We start from the raw sequence: 15,508 nt of genomic DNA, 5'->3' as shown, positions 1-15,508 counted from the left end.
CGACAGTGGAAGTTATAACTATGGATCTGGAGGGTATTCGAGGAGCACCATGAAATCCCAACAAAAACTGTGGAATACACTAAACCGGTGCATGTACCAGTTGTAAAGAAGATCGGAATTCCTGTTCCTCATCCAGTGGGAATACCAGTTCCTCAAGTTATTAAAGTCCCGGTACCACAACCGTACCCAGTTCACATTCCTGTACCACAACCGATTGCTGTACCAATCTACAAGTTGGTGCCACAAGAAATTGAGAAGAAGATTCCGATTGTTGTTGAGAAACCAGCTCCATACCATGTAGAGAAACCATACAAAATCGAAGTTGAAAAGCATTATCCAGTTTACATACCAAAACCATACCCAGTCCATGTACCAGTCTTCAAGCATGTTTACCACCATGTACCAAAACACGGAGGAAGCAGCGGTGGAAGCAGTGGAGGTCATGGCTGGCACTGAATTTAAGATACTTGGAAATTCTTAAGTATCTTTAGTCCAATTCAGTACTCATACCTATCATCATAATCATCTCATTCGTTATCATTTATATGTTAATATCATTGTTGCTATGTTTGTAAGTTTGTTATAGAAAAATAATAAAAATATTATTTCATATCTCAATTTATTTTTTAAAACATACATAATAACTTTCACCAAGTCCATAATTTGTACGTGACACGCCTATCTCTATTGATTAAAGATTCTTATATTAAACCTTATAAGATACATTGGGCCAATAAACTTTCCTTTATAATGAAGTTTTTATATGTATCGAATATTTAACTCGAAATGATTTCATCATCGTATTTCTACTTAACTATATATGTTTGATATAATAACATTATTATAAAAGTTAAACTAGATACATATCAATTTACTTTCTCTGCAGAATATTTCAATTCAATAGATGATTACAATTCAATATTGAAAGTTTAAAATTACTGGAATGTTAATTAAAATATGTTCATAATATTAAATGCTTTAGTTCGAAAATATTACCTAATTTATGCATCTTTGTATATAACTTTTCAATATTTATATTTAGTTTTTATAATAATCACTTGTCTTCTTTAAGTTTTAATACATTCTTGAATTACAATTATATATGTCTAAGGCATTGGTTTTCAACCATCCTCTTTTGTCTCAAGACACCTATAGTTAAATTTCCACGGCACACTTAAACCTATAGTTAAACTTCTGTGATGCTCTTAAGTACTTAATGAAAGTTTATTGGAAAATTATTGGCTTTTTAAAATTTTCGCAGCATACGTAGATTCTGCCATGTAAAATTAGTTGTTTTTGTGTACTTTGATCATTGATCAATAAAAAAATAATACAAATGTTTTGAATCTAAATATAAATTAATTAATAATTTTATTACTGAAAGAATGTATTTAATGTAAAATTATAAAATTTGTCTATGGTCTCATCATTAAACAATTATCTGTACACATTTTATTTGTCATTTTTTTCATTTTTTCAACTATTTAAATTCCAATTTGGATTTATTGATGTATTGATTTTCTGCATCCGTCATAAATATTGCTAATATATTTCTATCAGCATTAAATATTGAAAAAATAAATTATAATTTAAGGTTCAGTATGAATTATTTTTGCAAATAATAATAAGAAGTTTGTCCAAATGTAATATTAAGCTAACTTTTCAGAACAGAAAGTATGGAAACACATGTTTAATTGTGATATAAAAATTGTCACAAAAAATATAAAAATAAATTATATTATGCGCATTTATTTTAGATTTCACTGTTAATAAATAGTCTCATTCATAATTAATCATATATGGACAAGGTATAAATAATAGGAGTTGCGGTTCCGGTCATTAATTTTTGTATAATACATAACAAGTTGAATTCAAGCTCTTTTCAATTTCGGGTATAAAAGCAGGTCATCCGAAAGTAAACGGCATCAGTTGCAAATCGCAGCTTGTTCCATCATCATCAACATCCAAGAATCGCTATTATGAATTCATTTGTAAGTGTAGTAAACATGAGTATAAATGTGATATTTTACTCAAAAATTGTATTTTTTTGCAGGGATTTATCTTATTCGTGGCGTTTGCTGCAACAGCTTTAGCTGGGGATTTAAGTGGAGGTGAATACGACAGTGGAAGTTATAACTAGGATCTGGAGGGTATTCCGAGGAGCACCATGAGATTCCAACTAATACTGTCGAATACACTAAACCGGTGCATGTACCAGTCGTGAAGAAGATCGGAATTCCTGTTCCTCATCCAGTGGGAATACCAGTTCCTCAAGTTATTAAAGTCCCGGTACCACAACCGTACCCAGTTCACATTCCTGTACCACAACCGATTGCTGTACCAATCTACAAGTTGGTGCCACAAGAAATTGAGAAGAAGATTCCGATTGTTGTTGAGAAACCAGCTCCATACCATGTAGAGAAACCATACAAAATCGAAGTTGAAAAGCATTATCCAGTTTACATACCAAAACCATACCCAGTCCATGTACCAGTCTACAAGCATGTTTACCACCATGTACCAAAGCACGGAGGAAGCAGCGGTGGACACAGCGGTGGAAGCAGTGGAGGTCATGGCTGGCACTGAATTTAAGATACTTTGAAAATACAATCAAGTAACTTTAGTCCAATTTTGTTACTCATAACTATCATCAAAATCATCTCGTCCATTATCACTTTTTTTTATTATTTGTTGCTATGTTTGTAAGTGTTTGATAATAAAATAATTTTTTTATATATGAATCTCAGTTTATTTTTCTTAAGAAATCTAGCAAATTATGTTAAGACAGGTTTTTTAATAATTATATACTATTTTGTACTTAATTATTATTATATACATCAGCCTTATTATTTAAAATAATGTAATTTCTTGAAATTATTAAAGTGTATTATCTAAGAAACTACATATTTTAGTTTATTTCATTAAAACATAGAAATTTACTCATAGCCTTCACTTAGAATTGGAAAGAAAATAACATCAAAAATCAATTATTACTTAAATTTAGTTTTTAGTAGCTTTTCTTATGTTAATTATCTATGAGGCAATGTGATTCTAATTAATTTTCTTTAAAACTATCTATAGTGTTTGTAACTACAGTGGAACCTCGCATAACAAGCATTTCACTTAACGATCAAAATAAATTGTAAGGTAAATAACTCGCTTAACGAGCGACGTTTCGCATAACCAATGACTACGAGAAAACAAGTCTTTGATTGTGGGCTTGCTACATCATTTTCAAAGCTTGTGTACACATATTATGTGTATTTTTTAAATATATTTACCATTTTCACCATTTTTTGTCATCTTTACTTACAGCGGACTACACTTTGACAATATAATTTATGATGACTGCGCCATGAATTCAATTTTTGACGGATATATCCGCCTCTCGTCTGTAAATGGACAAATGTTTACGTGCAAATCTATTTGAAATTTACTTCTTTGGTTGCATTTCATTTTCGTTATACTCAGATGAGTATTTGAAATAGGATACTCGATATTAAACCGAAATTTTGTAGTATTTGATATGATTTTTTCATTTTTATATTTGTAACTTTGATATATGCAGTATTATTTAAATAAATTGTCTAATTATATAACTATTTGTTATAATAAATTTTTGTATTGATTCTTAATAATTGCATTGTACTATAATGAAAGTATTATAATAATTGTGTAATTCGATATTATTTCTAAGTGCAAGGTAATCAGAGTAGGGGCATGGTTCCATTCATTGAATAATAAACAAGATCAATATCTGCATTACGATCACTTATAGATTTTGCTATAAAAGCAGGCCATCCGAAAGTAAACGGCATCAGTTGCGAATCGCAGCTAGTTCAAGCATCACCATCCACACCCCAAGAGAAGTAATCATGAATTCATTTGTAAGTGCGAAACAGTGCGTGCAAAGAGTGCAAATACAAAATTTACTTTTCTTTACAGAGTTTCGTCTTGTTTGCGGCGTTGGCGACTGCAGCAGTTTATGCTGGTGACGTAAGTGGCGGTGGATACGAGGAGGAAACTCATGCATCTGGTGGTTATTCTGAAGAGCATCACGATATTCCAACTAATACTGTGGAGTACACCAAACCGGTGCACGTACCAGTGATAAAGAAGATCGGTATTCCCGTTCCACATCCGGTGGGAGTACCAGTACCTCAGATTATTAAAGTCCCGGTACCACAACCGTACCCAGTCCACATTCCGGTACCACAACCGATCGCTGTGCCAATCTACAAGTTGGTGCCACAAGAAATCGAGAAGAAAGTCCCGATTGTTGTCGAGAGACCAGCTCCATACCACGTAGAGAAGCCGTACAAAATCGAAATTGAAAAGCATTTCCCAGTTTACATACCAAAACCTTACCCAGTACATGTACCAGTCTTCAAGCATGTTTACCACCATGTTCCAAAGCACGGAGGAAGCAGCGGAGGTCATGGCCATCACTGAATTTAAGATACTTATGACAGAAATCGAAGTATCTTTAGTCACAAATGTGAACTGAAACTGTTATCATAATCATCTTATTCATGATCATTTCTTTGTTAATACTATTGTTACTATGTTTGTAAGTTTTTTTTTATACGAGAAATAAAAAATATTTTATCATACATTTATCTGCAATTTTCTTTTCTTTATATATAAATTTAAAAATTCACTAACAAAATACAATTCACTGACAAAAAACATTAATAAAATACAATAAAATTGTAAAATATAAAGTCTTAGCTATTCTTAAATATATGAAAGAATTTTATAGTCTTCAGACTCTTCTTAGCAAAATACTTTATTTTAAAATCATGTTTGATTTGGATTAAATTGGTTATTTTCCATTACATCAACACTTTCATTATAACAATATGTAGGAAAAAAACATGCTTAACAGCATAATCCGTTCCAAAATTACTCGCACAGTGAAACAGTTTTCCTCATATAAACTACTGTAATCCGATGAGATTTTGCTCGTTAAGCGAAATAGTCGTTATGCAAGGTGTTCGTTAATTGAGGTACCACTGTACAGTGGAACTTTGGTATAAGTCCTTAATCCGTTCGTAAACTTATACCAAACAAGACGTATACCAAACATTTTTTCCCCGAAGAAATAAAAAGTATCATCATATTATACAATAATGAGGATTCTATAATATAATTTAAACACTGCATAATACTAAAATTCGCAGATACAAAAGCAATTAGATGAAATAAATATAAATTTAACAAACTTTTAATTTCTCTTTTATATCTCTTTTACCTACTTAGACATGGATGAGGAACATCAAGATTGACGTTTACTAAAAATTTGTCGAAATAACTTTATTTCTTTCTTTTCCTGATGATGATTCAGAAATGTGATATTGTCTAATCAGTATAACCAATGCCTTTATGGCTTGTTTGTTTTTTAATGTCAGTAAAATATTTAAATATCGAAATCTAAATAATTTAATATTAGATCATAGGCTTCTTTTTAATATTTGTCCAGGTTAGTATATTTAGTAGTTGTTAGTAAATATCCATTAATAATATGTGTAATATTAAATATTTGCTGGAATCTACACATCTTTGTTTGTGAGATTTTGTTGAATCGATTAAAAATTAAATATAAAATTTTAATTGTTTTTTTTTTATGTAATCAAATCTCCAAAATAATAATATTAGGTGTGGTGATCCGGTTCCGGTCAGTAGTTTTTGTTATAGTGATGTATATATACATAACATGTTTCTTTTAAATGAAAATATATTTCGGGTATAAAAGCAGGTCAATCGAAAGTAAACGGCATCAGTTGCAAATCGCAGCTTGTTCCATCATCATCAACTACTACATCCAAGAATCGTAATCATGAATTCATTTGTAAGTGTAATAATTAGTATAATTAGGACATTTTATGACTTTATCTTTTTCTTGCAGAGTTTTATCTTGTTTGTGGCGTTTGCTGCAACAGCTTTAGCTGGAGATTTAAGTGGAGGTGAATACGACGGTGGAAGTTATAACTATGGATCTGGAGGATATTCTGAGGAGCACCATCAGATCCCAACAAAAACTGTGGAATATACTAAACCGGTGCATGTACCAGTTATAAAAAAGATCGGAATTCCTGTTCCTCATCCAGTGGGAATACCAGTACCTCAAGTTATTAAAGTCCCTGTACCACAACCATACCCTGTCCATATTCCGGTACCACAACCGATTGCTGTACCAATTTATAAGTTGGTGCCACAAGAAATTGAGAAGAAGATTCCGATTGTTGTTGAGAAACCAGCTCCATACCATGTAGAGAAACCATACAAAATCGAAGTTGAAAAGCATTATCCAGTTTACATACCAAAACCATACCCAGTCCATGTACCAGTCTACAAGCATGTTTACCATCACGTACCAAAGCACGGAGGAAGCAGCGGTGGATACAGCGGTGGAAGCAGCGGTGGATACAGCGGTGGATACAGCGGTGGATACAGCGGTGGAAACAGCGGTGGTCATGGCTGGCATTGAATTTAAGATACTTTGAAAATACAATCAAGTATCTTTAGTCCATTTTGATACTCATAACTATCATCAAAATCATCTCATTCATCATCATTTATATGTTAATACTATTGTTGATATGTTTGTAAGTCTGTTATAGAAACATAATAAAAATATTTACCACATTTAAAGTTTTATTAACAAAAATATATATACTTATTTTTTTTTTTACTTTCCGTAAGTAAATTATAAGAACTATTGACCACGTTTTTATGAGAACGCTAATTTGGAAAATTGTTAAAGAGGTAATTATTTGAATAAAACTATTATGATTTTTTTAATTCTGTGTTATTACTTATATATATATTTGTTTTTAATCTTTCTTGGATCTTGAATTCAGCGTTTATGTCTATTATATAAACCTTACAAGAATTTCTGATACTTTGACACTTGGTGACAGCTGTCATTAATAATGTATCCAATATTCGGTCACGACCCATAGGTTGAGAATCGTCGATGTATACTAACAGAACGGAATGTTTTTGATACAGTGACCAAGAAAATTTACCTTCTTGTAAATTACATTTTTTTTTGTTACCTGTAAACCATAACTAATTACTTAAAAGTACATAAACCAAACTGAAGATGTCACAAACTCTGCAAAAAATAGCAATTTTACACTTTCTAAATAATAAACTAATTGTATATATGAAAATTACGTTAACCATTTATTTTGAGTAGAAATGTACTTATAAAAATTTAAACTTGTTTTGCAAACGTTTTAAATTTCTTCTTCAATTAATTAATATTCACGTGCCAAAAAGTGCTTTCAATTATAAACAAGTAAATCATTAAAATTACTGGAAAGTGTTGTTTTATAAAGTTATCATAAAATTGGTCATACGTTATAAAAACACGGTAATAAGAAAGTTTATTGTTGCTTTAATTGGATTAAAATGCATTAATTGGATTGAAGATGTCTTTGCAAAAAACATAATAGTGATTGTGAACTTTCTAAATTTTTGACCAATTGTTTGTACGAAAATTGAATTAACCATTTATTTCGAGTAGAAATTAATTATAAAAATTAGAACGTATTTTGCAAAAATGTTAGAATTCAACTTCCTATTTCCTATTATTTATCAATAAATTCTTAAAATTATTAATATATGTTATTTCTGCTTCATAATACTACTATTTTTGTTATTTACTATGTTTATATAATACTTAAAACCTTTCGATCATTCTTATTTTTAATCGTAGTTCAATGAACGTCAGTGATCAAAATAGTAAAAGATTAAGTTATTTTTTTAAATACGCAACATTATGCTTTCCAAAGATGTTAAAATGAGAGCGATTTATTTTTGAGACTTTATTTAATAATACAAGGATATTTTCTCCAACGGTATTTCTTATAATCGTACTTCCTTAATTAGAAAGTCACGTTAAGCAATAAAATCTTCTTTCTTTCTGTGTTTGTTTAGATTTAATAGTAATTACAATTACATTTATTGATTAATTGGCCAAAATGTAATAGTTGCAAAAAAAATGTAATTATATTTAAGCTATCAAAATATTTACCCGCATTACTATAAATATGTTGATAGTTATTATTTGCATAATTTCAATTAGAACTTAAAATTTTCCTAAATATTTACTAAATAAATATTAATAATAATACAGATATGTTTCACTGTCTTTCCTTAAAATAAAGTAAAGTATTTTAAGATTTTGGTAGAATTTATAATAAATACAATGAATATAAATACAATTAAATAAGATATGATAAAAGTTGTTAATTGAGTTATTTATTTTATAAATTTAAATATTACTATAAACTAGTATAACACATCTGTGTTTTGTATCGTTTGAATTAATTAAAAATCAAATTAAGTAGGCAGATTCAAATTCGTAATGAGCACCAGTAATAAAATTTCTAATGAAAACACCGGTTTTCTCATTGAGAAATTCTTTTAATGTCGAACATATGAGAAATTTTTGTATAAAAGCCGCACCCGGCTGGACATAAGGCACCAGTTGCACACCGTTGCTACTTCAACAACCATCGTTTGCAAGTGTAGTTATCATGAATTCATTCGTAAGTGTTTTCCAGATCAGTGCCCGTAGGATTATTATATATAATTATTCATTTTGCAGAGTCTTATATTATTCGTGGCACTAGCTTCGGCCGTACAAGCGGGTTACAACAGTTACGATTATGGTGGCGGACAGTACGATTCAGGATCTGAACAGCAGCAAACTGAGGAACACCATCAGATTCCGACCAAAACCATCGAGTACACTAAACCAGTGCACGTTCCGGTTGTAAAGAAGATTGGCATTCCTGTGCCGCATCCAGTTGGAATTCCTGTACCTCAGATCATTAAAGTCCCAGTGCCACAACCGTACGCGGTTCATATACCAGTACCACAGCCAATTCAAGTGCCAATCTACAAACTGGTGCCACAAGAGATCGAGAAGAAGGTTCCGATTGTTGTTGAGAGACCAGTTCCGTACCACGTTGAGAAACCGTACGAGATCGAAGTCGAAAAACATTTCCCAGTCTATGTACCGAAACCGTATGCAGTCCATGTACCGGTTTACAAACATGTTTACCATCATGTTCCAAAACATGGAGGCAGCAGCGGTAAAAGTCATGGTCAAAGTCAAAGTCATGGCTGGAACTGAATTTGAGATGTTCAAGAAATGATAGCAATGTACCTTAATGAAATATTCTTGTTGTTACTAGATTTATAAGCATTATATTGTAATAAAAACTTATTTTTTTATATGACAATTTTTATTGGTCCATATGGCTTTTGAACGTAGTCTTTCTACCCTATTTGAACAAACTAAAATAATACTTATTTAAAAAAAAAGCCATTGATTACTAAGTTGGTACAAATAACTAACATTATCATGAGCAATATTTACCAATCAAACTAAATTTTGTCTTGATTTTGTGATGATTTAGATAGATACATTAATCTATTATTTAAATCAGAAGATGTTAATACATAAATCGTTATTACAACTTCTAACAAATTTGGAATTGGATGTTTTTAGTTTTAAATGTATTAATCAAAAGATCTTATTGAATAAATCATAGAAACAGAAAAATTAGTAAAAGCTTGTTATGAAGAAGATATTAAATGAGTCTTAGAAACATGAAATTGTAGTTTACTTTTATCGCTCAAAATATGAAGAAAATCTTCAATAAATTGACAAACTATTAGGATTAGAATGAACTAGAATAGATTTAATCATTTTAATTTACGATTTGGATATATTTTAATTTCAGACAATACAAATTATTTATTTTTTTTATAAAAACTATGAAATTTTGCTGCTGATAAAATTGAATTAAAAAAAGAAATATAGTTGAGTTGCATTACATTAATCCTTTATGGACAAAGAAACTAAGATTCGATGACGACAGTAGTCATGTATACAATTTTACATAAGCGAAGTCCCTGTGTGAAGGATGGGGCGTCCGGATAGAATTAATCTTTTTTTTGTGAATTTTAAAAGATTATAAGATTAATTACAAAATAATTTCTTGTTAAAAAACCAAAACAACTTGCACTCCAATTAAACTTAATGGCTAATGAATATTTCATTATGCTAACTTTTATATAGTTATAATAATTACTAAATAAAATAATAGATAAAATATAGTTATGATTTATTCTATATATAATCGTTTATATGAATTTTGTTTTATACCATTCTATAAATATATTAATTAAACTTTAATTAAAATCCAGACGCCATAGATTGATTAATATATTGATTAATTAAATGGTGAATAAAAAAAACTTTACTTATTGTAATTTTGAAACCTTGAAATAAAGTTTATGTGTCCAATATTACTATAATATGTCCTTTTCGTAATACATGTAAAATCAAATACAAAATTATCTAAAAATTTGCTTAAAAATTACGTAAAACATAGCTACATAGCAAACAATATTAATATTTATGTATACGAAAGACCTTACCAATTCCATTTATAATTGCTTATTAATAAAAGTATAATGAATGATGATGGTTCATTAAAATAATTGTTAAATCTGATCTAAATTTTATAATGTGAATGTTCATAATTTTAATCACATCAGGTAACTTCTTATACACGAGCGTTGTCAAGTAATACACATTGGAAAGGCGATACCGGTTCCAGTCTTTGCATTCTAAGAAAATATCAACGTGAATATTTCGAACTATCAGAATTTTGTGTATAAAAGCCGACCGGCGTTTGGCAATAGTCATCAGTAGCGTCTAGCACCTACATCCATCATCATCACAAGAACAAGTAGCATAATCATGAAAAAAATCGTAAGTATCTCGATCTGTTTGAAATGATTAAACTACATTGAAATTTCTTTTGCAGATTTGTGCACTTGTCGTGACGTTAGCGGTTGCGGTGGTAAACGCTGGATTCTCCAGCTCGGGATACGAATCTGGACAGTACGGTTTAGGATCAGGAGGATACTCCGACGAGCATCAGCATATACCAGTCAGTACAGTGGAATACACCAAACCGGTGCACGTTCCTGTTGTGAAGAAGATCAGTTATCCTGTTCCTCATCCAGTTGGAGTACCTGTACCTCAAGTCATTAAAGTCCCTGTGCCACAGCCGTACGCGGTTCATATCCCGGTGCCCCAACCGATTGCCGTACCGATTTACAAGCTGGTGCCACAAGAAATCGAGAAACGAGTGCCCATTACCGTTGAGAAACCAGTTCCCTATCCAGTAGAGAAACCTTTCAAGATCGAAATTGAGAAGCATCATACTGTATACGTCCCGAAACCATACCCAGTCCATGTTCCAGTCTACAAGCATGTTTACCATCATGTACCAAAGCACGGAGGCGGTGGTGGAGGTCACGGTTGGCAGTAAATTGAAATGATCTGCTTTATTACATCTCAAGCAACTCATACCAAAACATATTCAGTTCATTGTAATTTAGTCATTTTGTTGTTGTTATGTTTGTAAGTGTTATTTAAGATTATCCTAAATAAATTGTTGTTTTATCTAAATTGCAATCAATTTTATACCCAGTCCCTAGACAAAAACCAATCTAAATTATTGAAATAATATATCCTAAACTAAATAAATATCATGAAGAAAGAATCTAAACATATAAAAAATATTCTAAATTTCTATCCGTGACTTTAGTCGAAATGGACCAATATTTTTTGTAATTAATTCATAATAATAGAAATATGTTAGCCCTTTGGCCAGCCAATTAATATATATTTTTTTATTGTATGTTAAAATTTATTTATGTATAAACTGTACTTTTTTTCTCTTCTTCTTATGTAACGATGGCCAATAAATTATTATTATTAGAAATATGTTCAGTATCATATTTCTACATATCTATCAGGAATATTTTGTTACCTGTGCAATAACTATCTTTTATTCTAAAACTTCTATTGGAATTTATTTCCTTCTTATTTTTTTTTTGGAAAATTCTGTACAAAAAAAAGTTAGATAGTTGAAAGGAATAAGTATAATTAATAATTATTAGATTCATGAGTGAGCGTCTGCTATTTCCTTCTAATTTCTCATTGTTCTCTTTAATTTGATTGTATGTTTCGAATGTGAAATTTCCTAGTTGGCAGAGGAAGGATGTTGACCGCGCGTGAGACCATGTGAGATTCCCTGTTTTTTATGAGTTTTACTCCAGATTAGCCTTTCACTAGGAGGCGCGGCCCCACCTAAAAGCACTTGTATAAAAGCGGAACGAAGTCCGACAAACGGCATCAGTTGCGAATCGCATCTTCTTCCATCACCGTCATTCCAATCAACCCGAGCATAGTCATTATGAATTCATTTGTAAGTGTTGAAGGTTTAACATAAAAAATGAGGAATTGATTTCAATTTTATCTGTACAGAGTTTTATCCTGTTCGTGGCGTTGTCTTCGGTGGCGAATGCTGGATTTTCTAGTAGCGGATACGATGGAGGACAGGGCGGTGACCAGGGAGGACATCTGGATATTAGCGGCGGAGGTGGAGGTGGTGAACACTATGATTTGGGTTCTGGAGGACACACTGAGGAGCATCACGAAATTCCCACTAAGACCATCGAGTATACAAAACCGGTGCATGTACCAGTTGTGAAGAAGATCGGTATTCCCGTTCCTCATCCGGTGGGAGTACCAGTACCTCAAGTTATTAAAGTCCCGGTACCACAACCGTACCCAGTCCATATCCCGGTACCTCAACCAATCGCTGTACCTATTTATAAACTGGTACCACAAGAGATCGAGAAGAAAATACCTATTACCGTCGAGAAGCCAGTCCCATATCCGGTAGAAAAGCCCTATAAAATCGAAATCGAGAAACATCATCCAGTCCATATACCAAAACCGTACCCAGTTCATGTTCCAGTTTACAAGCACGTCTATCACCACGTACCAAAGCACGGAGGCGGCGGTGGCGGTCATGGCTGGCACTGAATTTAAGATACTCAGCGAAGAACCGAGTAATTTAAGAGCACAAACTGATAATATCAAATCATTTTCATCCTTCATCATGATCACAATCATTGCTTTCATTGTTATACCTGTTATTTACTTTCTAATAATTATTTGTTGATTTTTTTTATTGTTTTTGTTATTAAATATATATATTTTTTTATAATAATTGCACTAAACGAAAGTTGGCCCCTTTCACCGGTGCGTCGTTCTCTTCTGTATCCATAAGAAGGAAAATGAAATTTGCCGATCGGTCGAGCGGCTCGGAATTTTCTAAAACGCCCGCGGATATCCGAGAGGAAGAGACGGATGGATGGAAAGTGAAATAACGGAAATTCCTGCCCGATTGCAAATTAATAAAATACTACTTATTTTCTTGTTTCGATCGGTTTATCGCGTCCTGTTTCCGGAACGAGACGGCCCATTTCGCTTCTACTTTATTTGTTGTCGCTCGTTGCGTTTTCGTTTTCGTCATCGGGCGACCACCAAAAGAAATAACAACCGAAGAAGAAATGGAAGAAAGGATCCTCTATTGTGCACGGAAAATTTATTGGTTCTTCCGTCCGGCGTTTGTCTCTACTTTTCGCACAGCAAAAAAGTGAACAAATAAAACGGAAACAAGGCATATTTTCAGCGTGTATTTGTGATAGGTTTCCGGATTTGAGGTAGAGCTGCTGAAACATACTTTAAAAGTACAATTTCTGATTTGTTTACGTAAACACCTACTTGTTATAGTACACTTATTTCTATGATATCCCGCACCTTTCTATGAAAGAAATCTACTTTGATTTGTAATACGTTTTATGGTAAAGTATATAAGGACAACGAGTGAATAGCTTATTAAATTATAGATTTCTTCAAGAAGCAAGCAAATTGGAATATTTTAACCATTCTAAAAGATAGTTTCAAATGTTATTATTTATATGTGAAATGGTTTACATATTTGAGTTTTACATAAGTAGTCATACTGCTTAAGCCTAAGCTCTTTCAGCATGCAGTTTGTGGATTACAAATTTTGATAAAAAATATATATATTTTACATTATCAGGATAAGAAGCACATATTTGTAGAGTAAGCCAGAACGTTTTTTAAACAGGAAGAGATTTTGAACATAAATAGACATTTTAGAGAAACATATTTAAAAATGTACACATTTAGAGAAATTTAGAGAGATTTAAGATTAACATTTTAAGGAACACCAGTTAAAAATACACAGATAAATACACATTAACACATTACAAAATAGAAGCAAGAAATTGGAACATCACAGAAAGAATGGGCTAATGTTTTGAATGAGATCATTGAAAATGGGAACATCAGATTCGAGATTCTGCACCACCTTAGCTGGAGCGAATGGGATTTTTGTTTTTAGTTTAAGCCTGAGACAGCTTCTGGGAGGAAGTTTGAATAAGGAAAGTGTGTGATGATTATGTGTTTGGATTCTTAGAGCTGTAGCATCTATATCTGTAGCATCATCTAATTAAAAGAGTTTTAAAATACATGTAATAAAATAAAGAAATTGTATTTAATGAAAATTGATTAAAATGAGGAATGTAAAACAATGAGGGTTGTTTCTACGTTTGTGCTTGTAGCAACGGTGATTTACCGGAGCCAATTATAATATGAAGCTGAGCCCCACGTTTTTGCGAAGGCGGCTGTGCGAAGGGGTTGGGTAGGCTCTCCGAAAGGGGATGTTGGCCGTGGGGAACGGCGCCCCTCGGTGTAACTGCAATATCCGCATTCCTTTCCTCTGTGGAATCCCTCCGTTGACAGCCAGAGAGAGGCTCCTCCGTTCGGATGCTGCCGCCTCCTCCGCCGCTTCTCCCGTCGCCACCGCTGCCGCCGCCCCAACCGTTCCCGTTAGTGCCTGATATTGCCGGCTGTCTGATAACGACTGGAATGTCGTTAGCTTCCCAAAACTAACGGTTAGACAGTGTTATTTATAGCCGTCACTGCGCTGATATTAAATCGGTCGGGAGATTGCCTGGCTTTTATTTGGACCCTCGCAACCAGCAGCCCACCGCCCCCTCGCTCCTACCCCTCTTCTGGCCCCACCAACCAGGACTCCGACGCCGCCACCGGCTCACCTCATTGTTTACCCATATGTATGCGAAACGAACGCACAAAAATTGCAAAGGGTACACACACAAAAGTTATGTCTTTATGGCACCGTCGCAACTCCCACACGCGCACATACTACAATCCATTCTTACCGAAGAAAAGGGAAAATCTCAACGCGTAAAAAAATTGTCTAGAAGAGAAAGGACACAAAAAGGGATGAAAGCAATTTCCTAAAAAATATTGCACCCAATAAAATGGAAATTATTCGAAATCTCAGGAATGATGGAAATCTTTGTTCCAAAATTCATAACATCAAAAGGTTGATTTTATCTCTCTCTCTAACATTAAATAATGTTTTAAAGTAAAAAATATATCAAATAATACAGTTCCTACTTTTTTATCTACAGGCTATATTAACTATAATATTAGAGTCAAAATCAAAATTAATCAAAACAAATTATTAATTAACTCTATTTATTATTAATGGTTAAATTAGTA

General features: G+C 32.5%; 6 protein-coding genes across 6 annotated transcripts; all 6 read left to right on the top strand.

Moving 5' to 3' along the window:
• Nucleotides 1-42: 42 nt before the first annotated feature.
• On the top strand, nucleotides 43-456 carry LOC108560039 (MAGE-like protein 2; the record flags this gene model as incomplete). Its single annotated transcript, XM_017917465.1, has 1 exon — nucleotides 43-456. A coding segment is annotated over one exon (414 nt), but the record flags the coding sequence as incomplete, so codon positions are not given.
• A 1,550-nt stretch (nucleotides 457-2,006) lies between these two features.
• Nucleotides 2,007-2,586, top strand: LOC108560038 (MAGE-like protein 2). The gene is made up of 2 exons (XM_017917464.1): nucleotides 2,007-2,010; nucleotides 2,141-2,586. Exons 1-2 carry the CDS (start codon nucleotides 2,007-2,009, stop codon nucleotides 2,584-2,586), a joined length of 450 nt encoding a protein of 149 aa, XP_017772953.1.
• A 1,247-nt stretch (nucleotides 2,587-3,833) lies between these two features.
• Nucleotides 3,834-4,504, top strand: LOC108560040 (MAGE-like protein 2). Its single transcript, XM_017917467.1, has 2 exons — nucleotides 3,834-3,887; nucleotides 3,946-4,504. Exons 1-2 carry the CDS (start codon nucleotides 3,876-3,878, stop codon nucleotides 4,450-4,452), a joined length of 519 nt encoding a protein of 172 aa, XP_017772956.1. The 5' UTR covers nucleotides 3,834-3,875; the 3' UTR covers nucleotides 4,453-4,504.
• Nucleotides 4,505-5,839: 1,335 nt separating this feature from the next.
• Nucleotides 5,840-6,490, top strand: LOC108560037 (tetra-peptide repeat homeobox protein 1-like). The gene is made up of 2 exons (XM_017917463.1): nucleotides 5,840-5,851; nucleotides 5,909-6,490. Exons 1-2 carry the CDS (start codon nucleotides 5,840-5,842, stop codon nucleotides 6,488-6,490), a joined length of 594 nt encoding a protein of 197 aa, XP_017772952.1.
• A 2,059-nt stretch (nucleotides 6,491-8,549) lies between these two features.
• Nucleotides 8,550-11,366, top strand: LOC108560035 (proline-rich protein 4-like). The gene is made up of 3 exons (XM_017917462.1): nucleotides 8,550-8,561; nucleotides 8,621-9,085; nucleotides 10,857-11,366. Exons 1-3 carry the CDS (start codon nucleotides 8,550-8,552, stop codon nucleotides 11,364-11,366), a joined length of 987 nt encoding a protein of 328 aa, XP_017772951.1.
• A 930-nt stretch (nucleotides 11,367-12,296) lies between these two features.
• LOC108560034 (proline-rich protein 4-like) lies at nucleotides 12,297-12,931 on the top strand. The gene is made up of 2 exons (XM_017917461.1): nucleotides 12,297-12,308; nucleotides 12,368-12,931. Exons 1-2 carry the CDS (start codon nucleotides 12,297-12,299, stop codon nucleotides 12,929-12,931), a joined length of 576 nt encoding a protein of 191 aa, XP_017772950.1.
• Nucleotides 12,932-15,508: the final 2,577 nt, after the last annotated feature.

This window comes from Nicrophorus vespilloides, unplaced genomic scaffold, assembly GCF_001412225.1.
Source record: "Nicrophorus vespilloides isolate i.1.1-1 unplaced genomic scaffold, Nicve_v1.0, whole genome shotgun sequence".
Taxonomy (NCBI): Eukaryota; Metazoa; Arthropoda; class Insecta; order Coleoptera; family Silphidae; genus Nicrophorus; species Nicrophorus vespilloides.
The sequence above is the reverse complement of the archived record's forward strand: the minus strand, read 5'-3'. Positions and strand labels throughout refer to the sequence as shown.

Coding starts and splice junctions, on each gene's coding strand:
- LOC108560035 (XM_017917462.1), top strand. Junction 9,086..10,856: donor ACAAACATGTTTACCATCAT/GTTCCAAAACAT, acceptor TTTCTTTTGCAG/ATTTGTGCACTTGTCGTGAC.